The 18,008-nt window shown below is 39.8% G+C and overlaps 1 protein-coding gene across 5 annotated transcripts in view; it reads left to right on the forward strand.

The window, feature by feature from the left end:
• LOC136838720 (E3 ubiquitin-protein ligase RNF14-like) overlaps positions 1-18,008 on the forward strand; it is a 68,199-nt gene that overhangs the window by 37,594 nt on the left and 12,597 nt on the right. For 2 of the 5 annotated variants that reach the window (XM_067104152.1, XM_067104153.1), the window contains exon 7: positions 7,150-8,446. The exons of the other annotated variants lie outside the window; for them this stretch is intronic. In XM_067104152.1, the coding sequence (XP_066960253.1) occupies positions 7,150-7,353 (204 nt within the window). In that variant the 3' untranslated portion in view covers positions 7,354-8,446. Of the gene's footprint in view, positions 1-7,149; positions 8,447-18,008 lie in introns of those variants that run through there. 5 annotated transcript variants of the gene reach the window in all.

The following is an 18,008-nucleotide window of genomic DNA, read 5'->3' on the forward strand; positions in this document are numbered from 1 at the left end:
GTAGATGACTTATCAGACCTGATCTGTTATTTCTGCTGTATACACCAAGATCAGCAGTAATCCCTCCAAGCTGGGACTAGATTCAGGTCTAGAGACACCTCTCTTATGAAGCACTCAGTCAAGCCACTTTCCAGTAACTGCATAGACTATGTTCTATCAGACCCGAGTTTCATTGACATGAATATGTAAACTGCATGCTTTGCTTGACATTGTTACGTATACGCATGCTCACAGCTTAGTGGCAAGGACCCAACAGGCAAGTCCAACGCCATCATGACTGTCCTTTTCAGTATTCCCGTAAGAGCCTTGAAAGTATACCTTTGTAGAACTAAAAGGTCATGACACTCTCCTCCTGGTTGTCTCTGAACATGGGAGTGAACATGGCCCTGGTCTTAAGGAACACTATCTTCCTGTCCTAGGCAAGCTATTTCCAAGACATCTTCAAGCATACCATGATAGAATTTGATACAACTCGAAATCAAAGCCCACGAGGCTCAGGTAATCTATCCCTCTGTGGCTTTCAAGCATAATGAGTTAGCAGCCATCCTTAGGGCAGGTATGTGGAAATGCTATTCCAGTTTATCTCATTTCTACCCTAAAGATGTAACTAATGTATCATATATCTAGACATTTTCCTTTGGCCCCTATATTTGGAGTGATACAGGTTGTTCGGAGGGATAGTTTAAGAATGGCTACTACTTCCCTTTCTTCTTACATTTCATTCTCTTGGACACCTTAAAGGGCTCATGAGGCAGGTCAAACCTGCTGTTCTGGCTTATGGATCCTATCCCTTTGCTGAGCAAACCATTACTTTACCTTGAAGTCAATATTGGAATGCCCTGCTTCAGGCGGAACTTTCGTTAAGGGAACTCCCAGAATGGGACTGCCACCTGGAACATTGAATAGCTACGCTAATGGTGGCTTCTCTCTCATACCTTTCTTGTACGTGGCAATTCAGACATCTTGTTTATGGGTTAAACTGACAAGGAATGGTTTTAGAGCAGCTTTTTCATAAAAAGTCTTCAGTCATTAGGGACTTTACCTTTGTGTTCCTTCGTTTGGTCCCCAGTAGGGCACATTGGAATGAGTGTGGTGCAAAGCATCCTTAGGAGCTGGGCTGGATGGAGCAGGCATATTCTGTTCAGATAATGCTGTGAATGGAGTTAGTCCTGCATGGAATAAGGCTTGGTATGATTGTTTGAAAAATATGCTGTTGTGTTATAAAAGCATTATGATTTTACATCATACCAGTGGTTGCCATTTTTTCTGGTGTGCTTGCGTTAAGTAAAGCAATCAAACTGTAACTTTTGAGTATTTATTTGCTTGGTGTCCAATTTTTATGGTGAAAATCTTTATAATTACGAGTTTATGGAAGGGTCTAGTTTTGCATAGATGATGTGTATTAATTACTTTGAGCTGTATTAGGAGAAAAATATGTTCAATACCGTCAAATTTATTAACCTTTTTCATCTCTTAGTGCTGTTCTCAGTGATGCTGACACTTTCTGCCAGTTTGTGTCATTTTTGTAGAGGTTTAATCAAATTTAGGTATAAAAATGTAGTAGTATTCCCTCGATTTTCTGCATTAATACATCCAGGGCCCTTATGAATATTGGATATTTCTGGTTATGGTAACAAAGAACACCCTGTGTATGTAAAACAGTACTGTATATTCTTATAAACAACACAGAATACACCACACATTACTGTACACAAAAATCTAACTGCAGTGTACTGTATATAGAATGTAAAAATAACTTGAACATGAGCAATGCCAAAACTGTTTACTTGAGCTGGACTTGAAGAATTTCTTTTTTATAAAATTTAATAACCTAGAGAGAGAAAGGGAAAGGCAAGCAAGCACAGCAATGTGTTGCAGATGCTCTACATATACACACATACATGTATGTATACACATGCTGATTTTATATTGAACAATTAGCTAACACTGTGCACTACATTTTGATACTGCCACATTAAAAATCTAAAAAACAGTTCATTCAAATCTGTGTCTGCATGCAGGGCTTATTAAAGATGTATTACAGCAATATTGTTATGCAGTATATATGGCATACAAAATTTGTGAAATCTTTACACCATTGAAAACATGTCATAAGCTACTAGAGCTTAGGCTATTGTAAATCATTGGTGAAACTGTTGGTAATTATGGAGTGCGCTGTACTTACTTACTACCACAATTATAATACTGTAATTACGTCCCATTAGGGAATATTTAGTTTATCATGTACTGAGTTTATATAACTAACTTAAACAAGGTGACACATGCTAAGTTCTCTAAGGTATGAAAATCAACCCTGTAAGAGAGAGAGAGAGAGAGAGAGAGAGAGAGAGAGAGAGAGAGAGAGAGAGAGAGAGAGCTACGTAGTTTTTAAATGGTTACCACTGAACAAACAGCAAACAAGATCAAATACAATACCTAATCATTTTATCATGTTTTGGGCTCATATGGACATGCAGTACATATTGCCCAGACGCATTCAAGTTTAACATGAAAACTTTACTGAATGCTGTAGAGAAGACTGAATTTTGTATGTTGAACTGTTGTATAGAAGGTAATTGTTTTATACAATTAAGGTGGACAGATAAGTGGAAGAGACCAATGGGTATTAGTTAAAATTAGGCAGCAGAAAAGAATACTTGGCAGAGATCAGTCTCCTTTTGACAGTATATTACCTCTGATAAGGAGGTTTTTTAGCTCTGTGTGCGGTATTTTTCTCTGATATTTTTTTGTTTTATGTACTTACTGGCACCGTATGCAAAAATGTGATTACAGGCAGTCCCCGGTTATCGGCAGCCGTGGTTACCAGCGATCCAGTTTTATGGCGCTTGTCTAGCAACGACGATAACCAGATTTTCGTTGCAGATAACTGGTTATCGGCACTGATAGCTGGTTATCGGTGCTGATCGCCTCTTATCGGCGGCGCTGATCACCGGTTATCGGTGCCACTAACCAGGGATCAGTGCTATTATCGCTGATTTTTGGTTAGCGACTATTTTCGGTTGTTGTCACGCCGTCGGGAACAGAACCCTGCCGATAACTGGGGACTGCCTGTAGTTTTTTACAAAAACCTTGCCAGAGGTAGGCCTCATGATTACCTCCAAATGATTTGATTTTTGAGAGAGGATTGTAACTTCTCAGAAGGGACTATGTGGTGGTTGGGTGGTTTATAATTGATATAAAAAGTACAGGCAGTCCCCGGTTTACGACGGTTCCGGCTTACGACGTCCCGAGGTTACGACGCTTTTCAAATATATTCATCAGAAATTATTTCCTGGCTTACGATGCATGTTCGGGGTTACGACGCGTCAGACGCCGATCCGACGGAAGAAATATTGCCCCAAAATGGCAGAATAATCATAATTTGAAGGTTTTTTGATGTAAAACTCAATAATAATGCAGTTTACATCGTTTTCAATGCACCCAGAGCATTAAAAGTAAGGTTTTTTATGATTTTTGACGATTTTCGACGATGTTCGCCACGACGATTTTCGGGTTACGACGCGGCGCAAGAACGGAACCCCCGTCGTAAACCGGGGACCGCCTGTATTGATGCATGAAATATGATTAGTTTTAAATTGTGAATGGGGATGAAGATCCACACTCACAATTTAGAACTGATCTGTAGTATTTAAGATTAATCTTTAGTATACTTCATATAGAATTTAGTATTTAGAGAGCTTCATTTGATGAATAGTTATGTAATCTGTCACTGAAAACTACTTTGAACTAGGTTTTTGGTATGGCCTGCTGCCTTGCGGCTGCCCAACTTCTGAACAGCAGTCTAAGAAAATTATAATCGTTATTTACTTGCAGTAGTCCGTAGTTCTGCATTTTGCTTGTGTGTTATAAGTAAGCGATCTGCTTTACTGCATATGCATTGTATTAAAATGCTGTGGCTTTATTGTTTATGTGTTGTTTTAAAATGCTGTGGCTTTACTGCATCTCTCTTGAATTAAAATGCTGTGGCTGTACTGCTTCTGGCTTTGCTGAATATAACAGTTAGCTGTTTTGTGTTTTTGGTAGTTTCTGTATTGCTTATTGTGCTTATGAATAATTAATTAATTTTTTGTTGTTTTGAAGGTAATACAATATTTATTTAATTTTGTTTACAATCACAGAGTAAATGTAAGTTTTATAGAATTTACATGTGCAATGCTGTACAAGTGCAGTATTTAAGATGACCTGGATTTGAGATAAAATTTGTACATACGGATAATGACTAAATTTATACAAATTGAGACTATCAGCTTCCATTTACAGATGGAGGTTTATTATACATGGAAAGGGGGATTTGCTTCATTATCTAGCAAAAATTTTATGTAAAGTTGTACATGTTCGGGGGATCTCAAAATTCACAGTTTTTAGTGACTGGAAGTGCTATTAAAAGTTTTGAGAAGTTTTTCCCTCCAAAATTCTCACTTACTGCAAATTTAGTATTCATACAAGTTACATAAAGACGGGATAAGTGATGAATTATGTTGGATCCCTGCATATGTAGGCATTAAAGGGTGCTGACAAAGTAGCTATGGCTAGAAGGCTTGTGACCAGATCAAACAACCATTCCTTGAACAGTAAACCTTATTAATTAATCAGTGCAACAAGAAGTTTTTTTCAAGAAGACCAAAACATTGAAATGTATGTGCATATTTCTCTATGGGTAACTGATGACTTCACTCAACCAAATTTTTGTAATGCAGAGTGTTTGACTTTTGAAGTGATAATTCCCATTAGTTTAGAAATTTTACTTTGACATTTTACATTTCCATCGTAAAGCTTGTAATTGTTCCCAACAACTTATCTTCTTGACGTTATGGTCTCAACATCCTCCCCATCGTTACTTTATCGTATTGATTCTATTGTAAGCTTTTTATTTCCATCAATGACACATTCAGTCTTTTCCCTTCATTTACTTGATACGTTTGGTGCAAAGACCCTCCTCTGTAAACTCCACATTGTTTTCCCCCTATCAGTCCTTTTGTCATTTGACTTACATCCTCAATGTAAAGTTGCCAATATCAGATTTATCCTCATGCAATGGAAAGGTTACTCCTCTCACCCATTCCTTTCGGTCTTTTTTCTCATCCAGACATATAGTACCATAAAAACCTTGGTCAACCAATTAATCACACTTGTCACCACTGTATTGCAGCTTCTCACTTGTGATCTCATCAGCTCCATGTGTCTTTCCATTTTTCAGCCCTCAAATTGCCCTCCTTATGTCAACTTTGTGTCTTTCCATTCTTGAGCCTTTTAATATTTTTCCTGTCTGCAACAGTCACTTCCACAAGCATTCTTTGCAGTGATTTCCATTTTCCATATTCACCAAAGTTTCAATTTACTTATCTCCACCCAGGACTGCATTTAGTTCAGACAGCATCTCTCCATTTGTGTCTTATATTTTGAAATAAAGTGTTCATTAACCTGCCTCTCTGCAATTACTTTCCTGTAGAACACCTATTTTCCTAGAAGTTCTTTTTCACCTTCATCTGTTTCATTATTACTACTGTACAGTACTTGGCTTCTTTTCTCTCACTTTTTCTCACTTTTCATGACTACTCTGTCGATCCTTGTGTATACCACTTCTCCTTTGTCATGCAGCTGCATCATAGAGCTTTTTTTCCTTCACCCAACGTTTCATTTCCTCATTGCTCACTTTAACTTATATCTATCTTAGATTTCACTTAAACTCCTCACCATAATATTATTAACATGATATTTTGTCTACTCTGCACCAGCGCAATCTGGTAAACTTTCTGCCACCATTCCCACTTTCTCAAGTATATGTATGAATATTCTTTGAAAACAGTGCATTTTAAAGACTCAACCTTTTTCCAAATACTTTTCCCCATTGCTCACTCACTTCTCATTTAGTCCAGGAACTCTATCCCCAACATGTTTTACCCCTAAATTTAACTTATTTTCTTTTATTTTGACATTCTTTCATAACACAGTCCACTGTTTATTCTAAAATCCTTGTTAAACACTAACTCAGATTTAGTTTTACTAGTTAAAGAATGACCTCTGCAATTTACGGTGTTTAATGAACCGTCTAATTTTTTCAGTCCCTCTTTCAAAGCTGTTATACCTCAAAACTAAACCATTTGAAGAAAGATTGTAAAGTCTATTTCCAAAGATGCAAAATTTGGTACTTTTTCAGGCACAGTGACATCCAGTAACCTCAAATTGCAAAAACATATAATAATTTTGTAGTGACATGTTGAAATAGATTTTTGCTTGGATTTATCAAAACGATGAGTCTCTCGCATAGCATCTTGGTAAATAATGTCCCTTCCTGTGATAAATTCTAAAGGAATGAATGACTTAAATCTTGACTTCAAGCTGTCATGTGGAAATGTACAATGTCTTCTGGTTTGATTTTTTCAACTAGCTTGTACAATATTAATCTTTTTGAAAAGAATCATTAAATGTTTTCTTTAAACTGAAAATTCCATCAAGAATTCTAGCATTTGTAATAGCAGATCAGTATTCTAGCAGATGTAATCTGCAGATCAGTATTTTTTGCTACCAAATTTGGAAAATACATTTAATTAAATTGCTGTTAATAACAGGTACCTTATCCTATGGACAAAATTATCAAAATTGGAATCTTTAACTAAGGCCTTAAGCTTAGTATATAAACTGTTTTGGAACTCCCATGGTCTCTTTCCTTTGTTGGAGAGGAATGCATTTGTTATGCATAACAAGAAAAACACCAGTGCTGATATGGCCATTTTTCATGTTGTCATCTAAAATAAGCAAAATTAGTATTCATGAAATTTGGAAGGATTAAAAACCCGAAGGCATTTTTGGTCTTTGTAGTACATCTTCACTGAAAAGCTTTAAGCACTTAACAATAAGCTAAGGAACTAGGGAGGGATACATGATTAGTTAACAATAAGCTAAGGAACTAGGGAGGGATACCTGATTAGTTAAATTATAATACTGAATATTTTAATGAGATTGAAATGAAGGACCAGTTTTTATTAAATTCAGTAGTAATTTATAATTTCATTCATATCACATTGTTATCAGTGTTCTATTAAAGAGTAATTACCTTTATAGTGTTTAACTTTATATCCCTCTCTGTAGTGTTGATTTTCTTGTTATTATCTAATGTTCCCTTAACAGAAGATTGATGGCTGCAACAAGATGACATGCCAGTATTGCAGCATTTACTTTTGCTGGCTCTGTATGACACTGTTGAACAAGAGTCGTCCATATGAGCACTACAATCAGAGTAACTCGCCTTGTTTCAATCAACTCTTTGCTGGTGTGGATCCTTTTGATGACATCTGGGATGATTCTGACGAAGATGGTGGTTTGTTCGACTGAGGTCGTCAAGTGTGTGTGATATTATTGCTCTTTCATCTTAGTGTTACAATATTTGTTCTTTCATATGTGCAATTATATATGTATGTTTATTTGATATTGATACACTATTACTGCATAAAATTTTTTCTCTCACTTCTTGTGAATGAAAGGTTGTGCTATGTGTTGGAAATCAGAGTGTGTATACTAAATTAGAGAATTGTAAGATATCTGTATATTTTTGAAATAACATATTTTTACTTAAATCGAGTTCTGTAGCCATAGTGAAGAGTGCCTGAGGTTGATATCTAACTAATAGAGATGTTGAAACCTTAGGAGGAAGTAAGTTGATTAGACTGTAAAACCTGTTTGTTCACAGGATCAGAACATTTCAGATAAAAATACTATGCATATTATTGGGTTGATTTCAACCAGACTTCTTTGTTTATTGTATATATTTCCTGTGGAAAGACCATAGTTACATTACACCGAAAGTTATTCTTATATTTGTTTAATTTATTCCTTAGTATGTTACATAAAGAATTTTCCAGGAAAGAATAATGTGTAATTCACCTGTTTCCAGTAATAATCCCCTATCTGATGACATTCCCCTAACATACCAAATGTTTTTATACAGAGAATTTTGGGTAATTAGCCTCTTATTTGCTTGCTCCTTTGTCAGTACTATTGTAGTTATAATTTGGGCTGGAAGGAGAAGGCCAATCAAGTATGCTAGGTTTTTTAACTTGTGTTAGCAACGTAGCATAGTTGGCAGTCATAATTGAGTTAACTTTCTGGCACTGAGGATGAAAAGCAACATTTATTGGTTTGGAGGCATAAAATTTTATGGTTATTTGTGGTTATATTTTAAACAAAAATATCCTCATACTAGATTTGGCATGCTTTAAAGGTAGTTTCCCACTTAAAGCTTGAAAATTATAATCCCTGCTTTGGCCTTTGTCATTGTGAGATGATAAGTTAGCTGGATCTATTATGGGATGTTTTAATTTCCAACAAATTTATTTTGTATTGAGTATTACATTGGTTTTGTACTAGTTATTTTAGTTTCCCAGATGTTTTCATTTATACTACAGCAAATAAACATTATGTATATAAATTTTTCTTTCAGTCCTTATTTTCATTGTTTGTGGTTGAGAGGAATAAGAAGAGATTCCCCTTTTAGCTTTTATATATCTTGATTGCTAAATACTCTTATGTAGGAAAACACGATTACTGTACTTTTCTAAAAGATATGTGAAATATTCCCTCTGTGATTTTGATTTTAATGGTGCACTTTTCAGGAATCATTAAATCTCTAATCATAAGGAATGAAACATTATCTGGTCTTACCAGTTCTTATACAGGGTCTGTTTTATCTATGAATGAATGGTTTGATGTGTACTTGAGATTTTTATTATTAGTAAGTTCACATCACTGTAGGTTGCAGTAGTCCTGTGCCAATAAATAGCTGGATATACAGTGGCTCCTCATCTTAACGGACCTCAGCTTATCGTATTTTGTTTCTTTTTGAATGCACCTGAGTTTGGCTAAAATGTAAATCTTCTGCACTTTAGTGTTTTGCTTTCTCAAAGCATGTGTGGTTTATTTTTTCTTGTGTAAAAATTTCCAACTACAGTGTACAATATAATTACATATTGTGATGTAGTTGCAGTACATTGTTAAATTTATGCTGGAAAAGTTAATTTTTTTAAAGGAAAGTGTCATTCTTTGTTTGTCTTGTATTCTCTTGCTGAAAAATACTGAGATTTTAGTTCATAATTAAAGGGCTGTTGAATACACATGTGCTGTATTTGTATTTCTCAATAAGTATCAATAAGGCTACTACTGCAGATAATTGTTAAATGTGCAAAATCAGTTCCTTAAATGATTTTTTTCCAATGATTGGGCCTTGCATATCTGTTCCAGTGTGTGAGCACATGCTCTGAAATTCTAAGGTTTATGGTTAAAGAAAGTTTAATTGTGCTCATTTGTTTACTACAGAATAGTAATCAGTGTTCATTAAACATATAAAAAAAGTCCTTTATAAGACTTATTTTAAGTGACTGCACCATGTTTTTCTTTGTACTGCATCCAAAAGAGAGAGAGAGAGAGAGAGAGAGAGAGAGAGTGTTTCATAACATATTAATAAAAACATATTAATAAAGATGTGCAAAGAAGTTTCTGGGGTTTTTTGGTATGATGTATGAGTTTTGTGTACTGTAGTTTACATATCTTGTAAGCATAAGTAGGTAGAACTACTGCAGTGAAGTTTTTTTTGTTAGGCTATACTGTACGGTACTGTATTGTATTTATTTTTAAAAGCAATTAATTTGCCTAATGTACCTCTGAAATTGAATGAGTAAATTAACAGCTAAAATTAAACAATAGTTACAAAAAACTGATTAGGATAGGCTTTCAGTTACTTTATATGGAATTGGTGTACACTATTAGCCATGTGAATTAGCTTTAGTGTATTATGTAGGCTACCTGTAAATCTTTGTTACTTAAAGGATTTTGTTACATATTGGGAAGGCAGTCCTGAAACTGTTCATAAGTTGAGATGCATCTGTTTTGGCAAATTTAACAGAAATCTTCATTAGGTTAACTTGTTCAGTGTAAGTTTTCTTGTCATGTGTTATGATGAACATATGATGAAATGTTTTCTGTTGATTAGTGATATATATACAACGAGCAACCTCGTATTTACTTATGTCAAAATGCTATACAGGTACAACAGGAATAGGTGATGAAATCTTTTAAAAAAGGATCTATGCTATTTGTAGGAACAAGTATGAAATGTTTAAAAGTTTTGATAAGAAAATTTACGCCTTAACAGCACTACTGTACAAGGATTCATAAATCCCTTCCCCACAAATTGCATGTTGGTACTAAAATAATGAGTGACAGTGATTAAGGTACCTTAATTGTATAGGCTACTGATTTTTACGTAAGTAAATATTAAACTGAAAATATGAGGAAATGCAGTCAGGCATGGTTTAGTAAGAAAAGTGTTTATTGATAATTTGTGAAATAAGACCTCGGATATATCAAGCTCCCTATTGAGGGTTGGTACTGTCAGTGCACCTCAAGTTCAGTGCACTGTAGGCATTACTCAAGGTTCTTTGCAACATCCCTTTGCCCCCTAGCTGCAACCCCCTTTCATTCTTTTTACTGTTCCTCCATTCATATTCTTTCTTCCATCTTACTTTCCACCCTCTTCTAACAAATTGTTTCATAGTGCAACTACGAGGATTTCCTCCTGTTACACTGTTGAAATGTTTTACTCTCAGTTTTCTTTTCAGTGCTGAATGACCTCATAGTCCCAGTGCCTGGACTTTGGCCTGAATTGTACATTCTATTCTATATCAAGCTCATTTTTAGATACTAAAAATTGAAGAAAAAGTGTGGTGAACTTCCCAAGAGGTGCATCAATAACACTTGTAAAACATACTTCTTATAGATTTTAGAGAAATTAGGCACTAAAACTTTATTTCTGGATCGGGGTCCCGTGTCAGCCGGTGAAAAAGTCCATTCAGCACTTATTTCTAGGTAATTCCATATACACGACTCCATCTAGTGGAGCTCGCTCTGGGGGTAGTAACTCCAGCATTTCATTTAGCTTTCTCTGGTATCTAGCAACAGAATTACCTAGAAATAAGTGCTGAATGGACTTTTTCACTGGGTGACACGGGCCCCTCTCCAGAAATAGATTTTTCCTTTGTCAAAATCCTTTTTTGATTGCAATATTACTAATTAAACTTTGAGTAGAATCTTTTTGTGTCCGTAGCATTAGTGTAAAGCTCCACCTTTCATAAGTAGAGTAGTATGACAGATAAAAGTAGATTTTATAGTTGATTTATTTCAGAACTGATTGTATGTTTGGGGTAGCTAGTTTTAGTCCAGAGTAGTTACTTGTAGTCCCCCTCAAATTGGGACCACCTTGATGTGGTGAGGGGTCTCTTGAACCTAGGGATTTTTTCTCTTCCTTTTTTTATCCCAAGTGTCCCATATACTGTATATAATGATATATTTTAGGAGTAATTTTGAGGATTTTTCTACTTTTGTCAAAATTCACCAAACCTAATAAATTGGAAAACATATCATAACATGGAGTGGAGTTGGATCTGAAGCTAATTAGTGGAAACTGTGGTAGAACCATCATCTACCTGATAATGTTCGGACCTGTTTTTTCAGGCGGAACTATTCTGTGGAGCTGGACCACGGATTACAGGGGGGACCCTGGTTTTAGGAATAGGACTCTCGGCTTTCTGTCTGGTTAGCCCATAATGTGATTAGGATGGGGATGACTGTATTATTACAATACACTCAGTCCTAGCAAGCGGGTTTTGCTTACACTTGGCCCATACTAATCATGATATGCCATTCCCTATTTGGGGTAGGATAGGGACGCGGACATTTGGGAGTCAGTTCCCACTCATGCCATTAGTGGAAGATTGAACTTCATAAAAAGCCAATGATATCTTTTCAAGATTTATTAATTTTTTTTTTCCTTCTTAGGCTATGGTTACAGTGGATCCGAATTCAGACGAAATCTTCGTCCGAACTGTGTGGTTTCAGTGCCTCCATCTATTCGGACGAATCTCGTCAGTTGATGAGAAGTAAAGTGAGTGATAGGATGGAAGATCTGTACCTCTTGGAAAGTCCTCTGTTAAAAATCTTACTGTTTGGAAGAACTGAGAATGTGAATCCATTATTCACTACAAGAAACATTGCGAGCACCATAAACTTTTTCCAGAACTTCTAAGGCAACCGAATAAGTTCCATGAGTATCATAGAATGACACCACATACATTTTTTTACATCCTTAATGCAATCTTGAGGTCTCTATTGTGATAATTTTTCTCCTTTAAATCCCACAGACTCCTCTTTTCAAAAACTAAACTAATAAGCTGCTCCACATCCATGCCTGATGAAGGGTAGTTCGTGACTGTTCAGACGAAAAAACAAAATTTTTTGAAACGCCAAATTGTTCATCCGAATTCGTCCGAAGTCGTCCGAAAAGATGCTGCCAGTGTAACCACTTCCTATGTATTCCATTATTTTGATTGTTCATCCGAATTCGGACGAAAAATTTTTCGTCCGAATTCGGATCCACTGTAACCATAGCCTTAGGCAAAGTAGTCATAAAGATTTCAGTACCCCTGGGCCCCATGATGGTAAAATTCTGGCACAGTCGATGACTATTGGAACATCATTTCCGAATCTCCTTAGTGTAGACATAAATGCTGCAAAGGAACATCCTGTTCCAAGTAAAATATAAATTCCTAAAGACTGAGAGTTTAGAAAATCAAAAAGAAACAAATAAAAACAAATTGGTAAACTCCAGTATCATAACACTGGATCCATACATAAGGGACAATAATTCTAAAATAGAGACAAGTAATCCTCCTAAAACCCCATCAACACAAGACAGTTCATCACCAATGAATGTGAATAAATCAAAAAGAAATAACCATTGACTCAATCCAACACTAGTTCATTTTGAACATATTTTTGGACCAGACAATTGGTTCAGATTTTTAGTATTAAAAGCAGAAAAACAAATCTCACCAGCCATATTAGAGAACAAATTATTAAATATACATCCCACACAAGATATGGAATGTAGACATATCAAAAACAATGAATGGCTAATACAAACAACAACCAAAGCCCAATCAACAACCTTTCTACAGATAAGCAACATAAATGAAATAAAAGTAACAGTAACCAGTCATGAAACTTTAAACTATACACAAGGAACAGTGATGCTCCCAGACAAAGATAAAAAAGAGCTACCATCAAAACAAATCTTAATTGACTCCCTTAAATTAAGATACAACAACAAACATGACTTGGAATTATATACTGTCCCAAGCAGAAAGGATGCAAATAAACATATTAAAATAGTTAAAATAAGATTTACAAACCGGGAATTACCATGAAAAATAAAAATTGTAGGACTGAATAGAGAAGTTCGCCCCCTTTGTCCCAAAACCTCTCCAATGTTCAGAATGCCTAAAATACGGCCATTCAACAAAAGATGTAGAAATAATGCTATATGTGCTGTATGTTCTGAAGATCATACAACAAATTGGAAATGCAAAACCTTTAAATGTGTCAATTGCAAATGAATCATCATGCAAAATCTAAAGACTATATTTTATCAATATTATACAGAATTACAAATGTTAATGGACAGAACTGGTATGCCCGTTAACGAAGCCAAACTCGAACTCACGGTGAGAGGAATCAATGATCCAGTAAATTGCTATTCATATTCAAATGCTGTAACAACTCATAATAAACATAAAGAATCTCAGCACAGAATAGCTGATGTGAGGTTCAAGAAATGTCAGAAGTGAAAGACATCCTTTATTATTCACAACAGGTGTTTATAATACAGAAAGCGGGTGGAAAGGAAGCGGGCGACCTGAGGCCCCCTGCTGCATCCATATGGAGGTTGTGTTTGTTACCAGCCACAAAAAGATATATATAATGCATTACAGAACATGTAAAAGACAGGTACGTATATATATTGGCGGACAGGCCGTACAATGATGCAGACAATGAGATACATAAAAAATCTGAAATATCAACAAGTAACATACATGATGTGATTAATGTACGTATGAAGAGAGAAACACAAGAAGGGAGAGGCGATTTGATGCCCTTACAAATACTCCCCCCCCCCAGACAATATTAGAGGAGTAATTATTGGATGTAATATTAATCACACAGGCGCTGAGCCAGTCGGAATGGGCCCCTGCTTCTGGAGAACTGTGGGCGTGTTGTGGAACTGACATCTGGGTTTGCTCAATGTGTTTCCTGGGCTGCCCCGGACACCTCTTTGGTGGGGGAGCGGGTGCTTCTGCGGGTAGGTACTGAGGGGGAACTCTGGGGTGCCTGCCTTCTTCCTCGCGTACTTTGCTGTCCAACAGGAATGCTGGCATCAGCCTGTCGATGGTGATCCAGTCTTCCCGCCCGTGGATGTCAAGGAGGTATTCCTTGGCGGCCTGCCTGATGACTCGGTGGGTCCCCCTGTAGGGCCTGGTTAAGCGTGGCCGACGGGCGTCCACCCTGACGAAGACGTAGGTGGAGGAGTGTAAGGTGGGTGGGCTGTAGGTGATGGTTCTGTCGGTGAAGGTCTTATGGCAGGGCGCGAGCTTCTGTGTGAGTTCCCTCAACCTCTGGAGGGGGTTGTCTGCGCCGTTGACCAATGGCGAGAAGAATTCTCCGGGGACGGCCAGTGTCTCCCCGTAGACTTTCTCAGCAGGGAAGGCATTGCCACTTGCCTTTGGTGCGGTGCGGAGACCCAGCAGGACCCAGGGCAAGCTGTTCCTTCCACCTCTTGTCTGTGCGTGGAACGTGCCATGAGAGCTGCCTTAAGAGAGCGGTGTGCCCTCTTGACCATGCCGTTCGCTGCAGGGTTGTAGGCCATTGTGCTGTGAAGAGTTGTACCCATCAGGTGTGCCAAGGAGACCCAGAGCTCTGACAGGAAGGCTGGACCCCTGTCCGTAGTGATGCTGTCTGGCACTCTGAAACGGCTGATCTAACTGGAGAGGAGGGCCTCTGCGCATGATGCTGTTGATGCCTCCTCCAAGGGGGTTGCCTCGGGCCAGCGGGTGGAGCTGTCTATGATCGTCAGGAGGTATCTGGCTGCTCCCAATTGCGGAAGGGGTCCGACGACGTTGATGTGGATGTGGCCGAAACGCTGACGAGGCTGGGGGAAATCGCTGACCCCATACTCTGTGTGTCGGGACGTTTTGCTCGCCTGGCACGGGATGCAGCTCCTTGCCCACTGGCAAACGTCCTTGTTGATGCCATACCAGATGAACTTGTTAGTCATGAGGCACGCTGTTGTGCGCCCTGATGGATGGGAGAGACCGTGTACTATGTTGAACACGTGCTTTCTCCTTGAAGCGGGTACCAGGGGGCGTGGGTGGCCCGTGCTGGTGTCGCAGAGTAGAGTTGTGTTCGAGCTTGCTAAGGGCACGTCTTCCCACTCAAGAGCCGTCACTACCGTCATGTAGTCTGCCGTCTCTGGGTCCGCTGCTTGTTCTCTTGCCAGGTCTTCTAGTCGATGCCGAGGTGAAGGGAATTGATTTCTACCCTTGACAGGGCATTGGCCATCGGGTTTTTCCTGCCAGGGACGTAGTTGATGGTGCATCCGAATTCGGAAATGGCGGTCAGGTGCTGCTGTTGCCTTTCAGACCACGCATCTCCTGGCTTTGCAATTGCGTGCACCAAGGGTTTGTGATCTGTTAGGATTGTGAATTCGGTCCCCTCCAGCAGGTACTTGAAGTGTCTCACGACCTGGTAGATAGCCAGCAGCTCTCTGTCGAAGGCACTGTAGAGGGTCTCTGCTGGCGAAAACTTGTGGCTGAAGAAGGCCACGGGCTGGGGGTTGCCGTTCACTAGCTGCTCGAGTACTGCGCCACAGGCAATGTTGCTGGCGCCTGTTGTCAACCCAAGGGCAGCAGTGGGGTTCTGGTGAGTTAAGGTAGTGGCATTGGAGAGGGCTCTCTTTGTTCCAATGAATGCGTGCTGCTGTGGAGCCTCCCATGCCAGTGTTTGGTATGCCCTTCATGATTGACGTCAGGGGGTAGATAGTGCGGGCGACGTCTGGGATGAAACGTTGGTAGTAGTTTATCATCCCGAGAAACTCCTGAAGGGCCTTGATGGTTTGTAGTTTCAGGAAGTTTTCTATAGCTTTTACTTTAGAGGCTGTGGGGTGCACTCCTGCCGGGGATATCTTGTGGCCGAGGAAGTCTACTTTTTCTTTCCCGAAAATGCACTTGTTGAACCAGACGGCTAGTCCGCTGTCCTGCAGACGTTTCAGGACGGCGTGGATGTGGCAGAGGTGTTCCTCTAGGGACCTGGAGAAGATGAGAATGTCGTCGACGTAGTAGATGCAGAAAGGCAGATCCCCCAAGATGGTGTCCATCAGGCCCTGGAATGTGGCACCTGCATTCCTGAGACTGAAAGTGGAATAGGAAAATATGTAGCTCCCGAAGGGTGTGATGGTGGCAGTTTTTAGGATGTCGTCGGGATCCACAGGGACTTGGAAGTATGACTTCAGCAGGTCCATCTTGGAGACAATCTTCGCTCCATGGAGGGTGCCCGTCAGGTCTTGCATGTTAGGGAGGGGGTAGTGGTCTGGTGTTGTAAGTAAATTAAAACGCTGATAGTCAACGCAGGGCCTCCATGAACCATCAGATTTCTTTACCATGTGGAGGGGAGAAGCCCACGGGCTTGATGCTTTTTTACAGACGCCCATCCATTCCATCTCTGCGAAGGCCTGTTTTGCGTCTTGTAACTTCTTTGGGGACAATCGTCGGAACTTGGCATGGGTTGGTGGGCCCGTCATGGTGATGTGATGGAAGATGCCGTGCTTTGCTGAAGCCCCAGGTGACTGGTGTAGTTCTGGTTTGAATACGTCCGGGAACTCCTACAGGAGGGACGTGTAGCCGTTGGGGGCTGTGGAGCAGATGGTGGGCATTTCAGGTCCAGTGGAGAGCTGACGGGAGTGGTAGGTTCGTGTGTCAAGGAGGCTTTGTCTGGCGACATTGACTAGAAGTCCGTGGTGTCCTAGGAAATCTGCGCCAAGCAGGGGGAACTTTACATCCGCGATGACGAAAGGCCAGTGGTATCTGCATCCCAGAATTGAGATAGTCTGGGTCGCTGTGCGATACGTGTGGATGGGAGTTCTGTTTGCTGCTACGAGGGTGGGTGTCGAGTCAGGTATTTTTTCTAAACCTTCCCTGGATGGCGGAAAGACCGACTGCATTACCCCCTGATCTACCAGCAAGCGCTGTTTGGAAATTTCATCTCTGATGAAGAAACCTGGTGGTCGGGGAGAGTTGGATATCGCGGCCACGGCTGTTACTTGTGGCCGCTTTTGTTGTTTTTTGTGAAGGAACAGGGAGGCCTGCAGTTTCTGGTGTTGGTTCTGAACTTTCTGTGGAAGAAGCACCATGCTCGGTTTGACCATGTCTTGTGTTCCCTGAGTGGTGTCTTCTTTCTGTAAACGGCGTTGATGTCTCTGTCGTCATCGTCGTTCTCCTCCGTTAGGCTGCAGGCTCCCAGGGCGGCAGCTGCAAGGGTGGCGGTGTGTTTCGAGGCCTTGGTGGCCTCGTGTAGTTTCTGGGCGTCATTGACTAAGGCGTCCATGTCGAGGGCGTCTGCATCCCTTATCTAGTGCCTAACTTCCTGTGGGAGGCGCCGAAGGAAGATCGCTTTTGTTAAATCTGCTGTCCTTCTCCTCCCGTTTTCGTTGCAGCCTGGCAGTGTTACCAACCCCCGTAGTTCATCCCAGGGTTCCCTGGGTGATGCTTCTCCGAGGGGGTGGGATAACAGGTCGAGTGTGCGCTGCGCTCTCTTGGTCATGGGCATGGAGTAAGATTGCATTAGTTTATCCTTCAAGGCTGTGTATGTGTGACCTTGTCTGGTTACGCGTCAAGCCAGGGGAAGATTCTGTTGAACACCTCTTCTGGGAGCGCCGTCGTGGTGATGTCGGATTTGATAGCATCGTCTGAGATGTGCGCCACGCGAAAGTGTGCGTCTGCATGCAGGAACCATGATGCTGTGTTCTGCCATGAAAACGGTGGAAGTTTGACCACATTTGGCTTTGTTGGCAAGAGAGGCATACAGATGATGCTCGCGGGTTCGCATCGAGG

This window comes from Macrobrachium rosenbergii, chromosome 5 (genome assembly GCF_040412425.1).
Source record: "Macrobrachium rosenbergii isolate ZJJX-2024 chromosome 5, ASM4041242v1, whole genome shotgun sequence".
NCBI lineage: Eukaryota > Metazoa > Arthropoda > Malacostraca > Decapoda > Palaemonidae > Macrobrachium > Macrobrachium rosenbergii.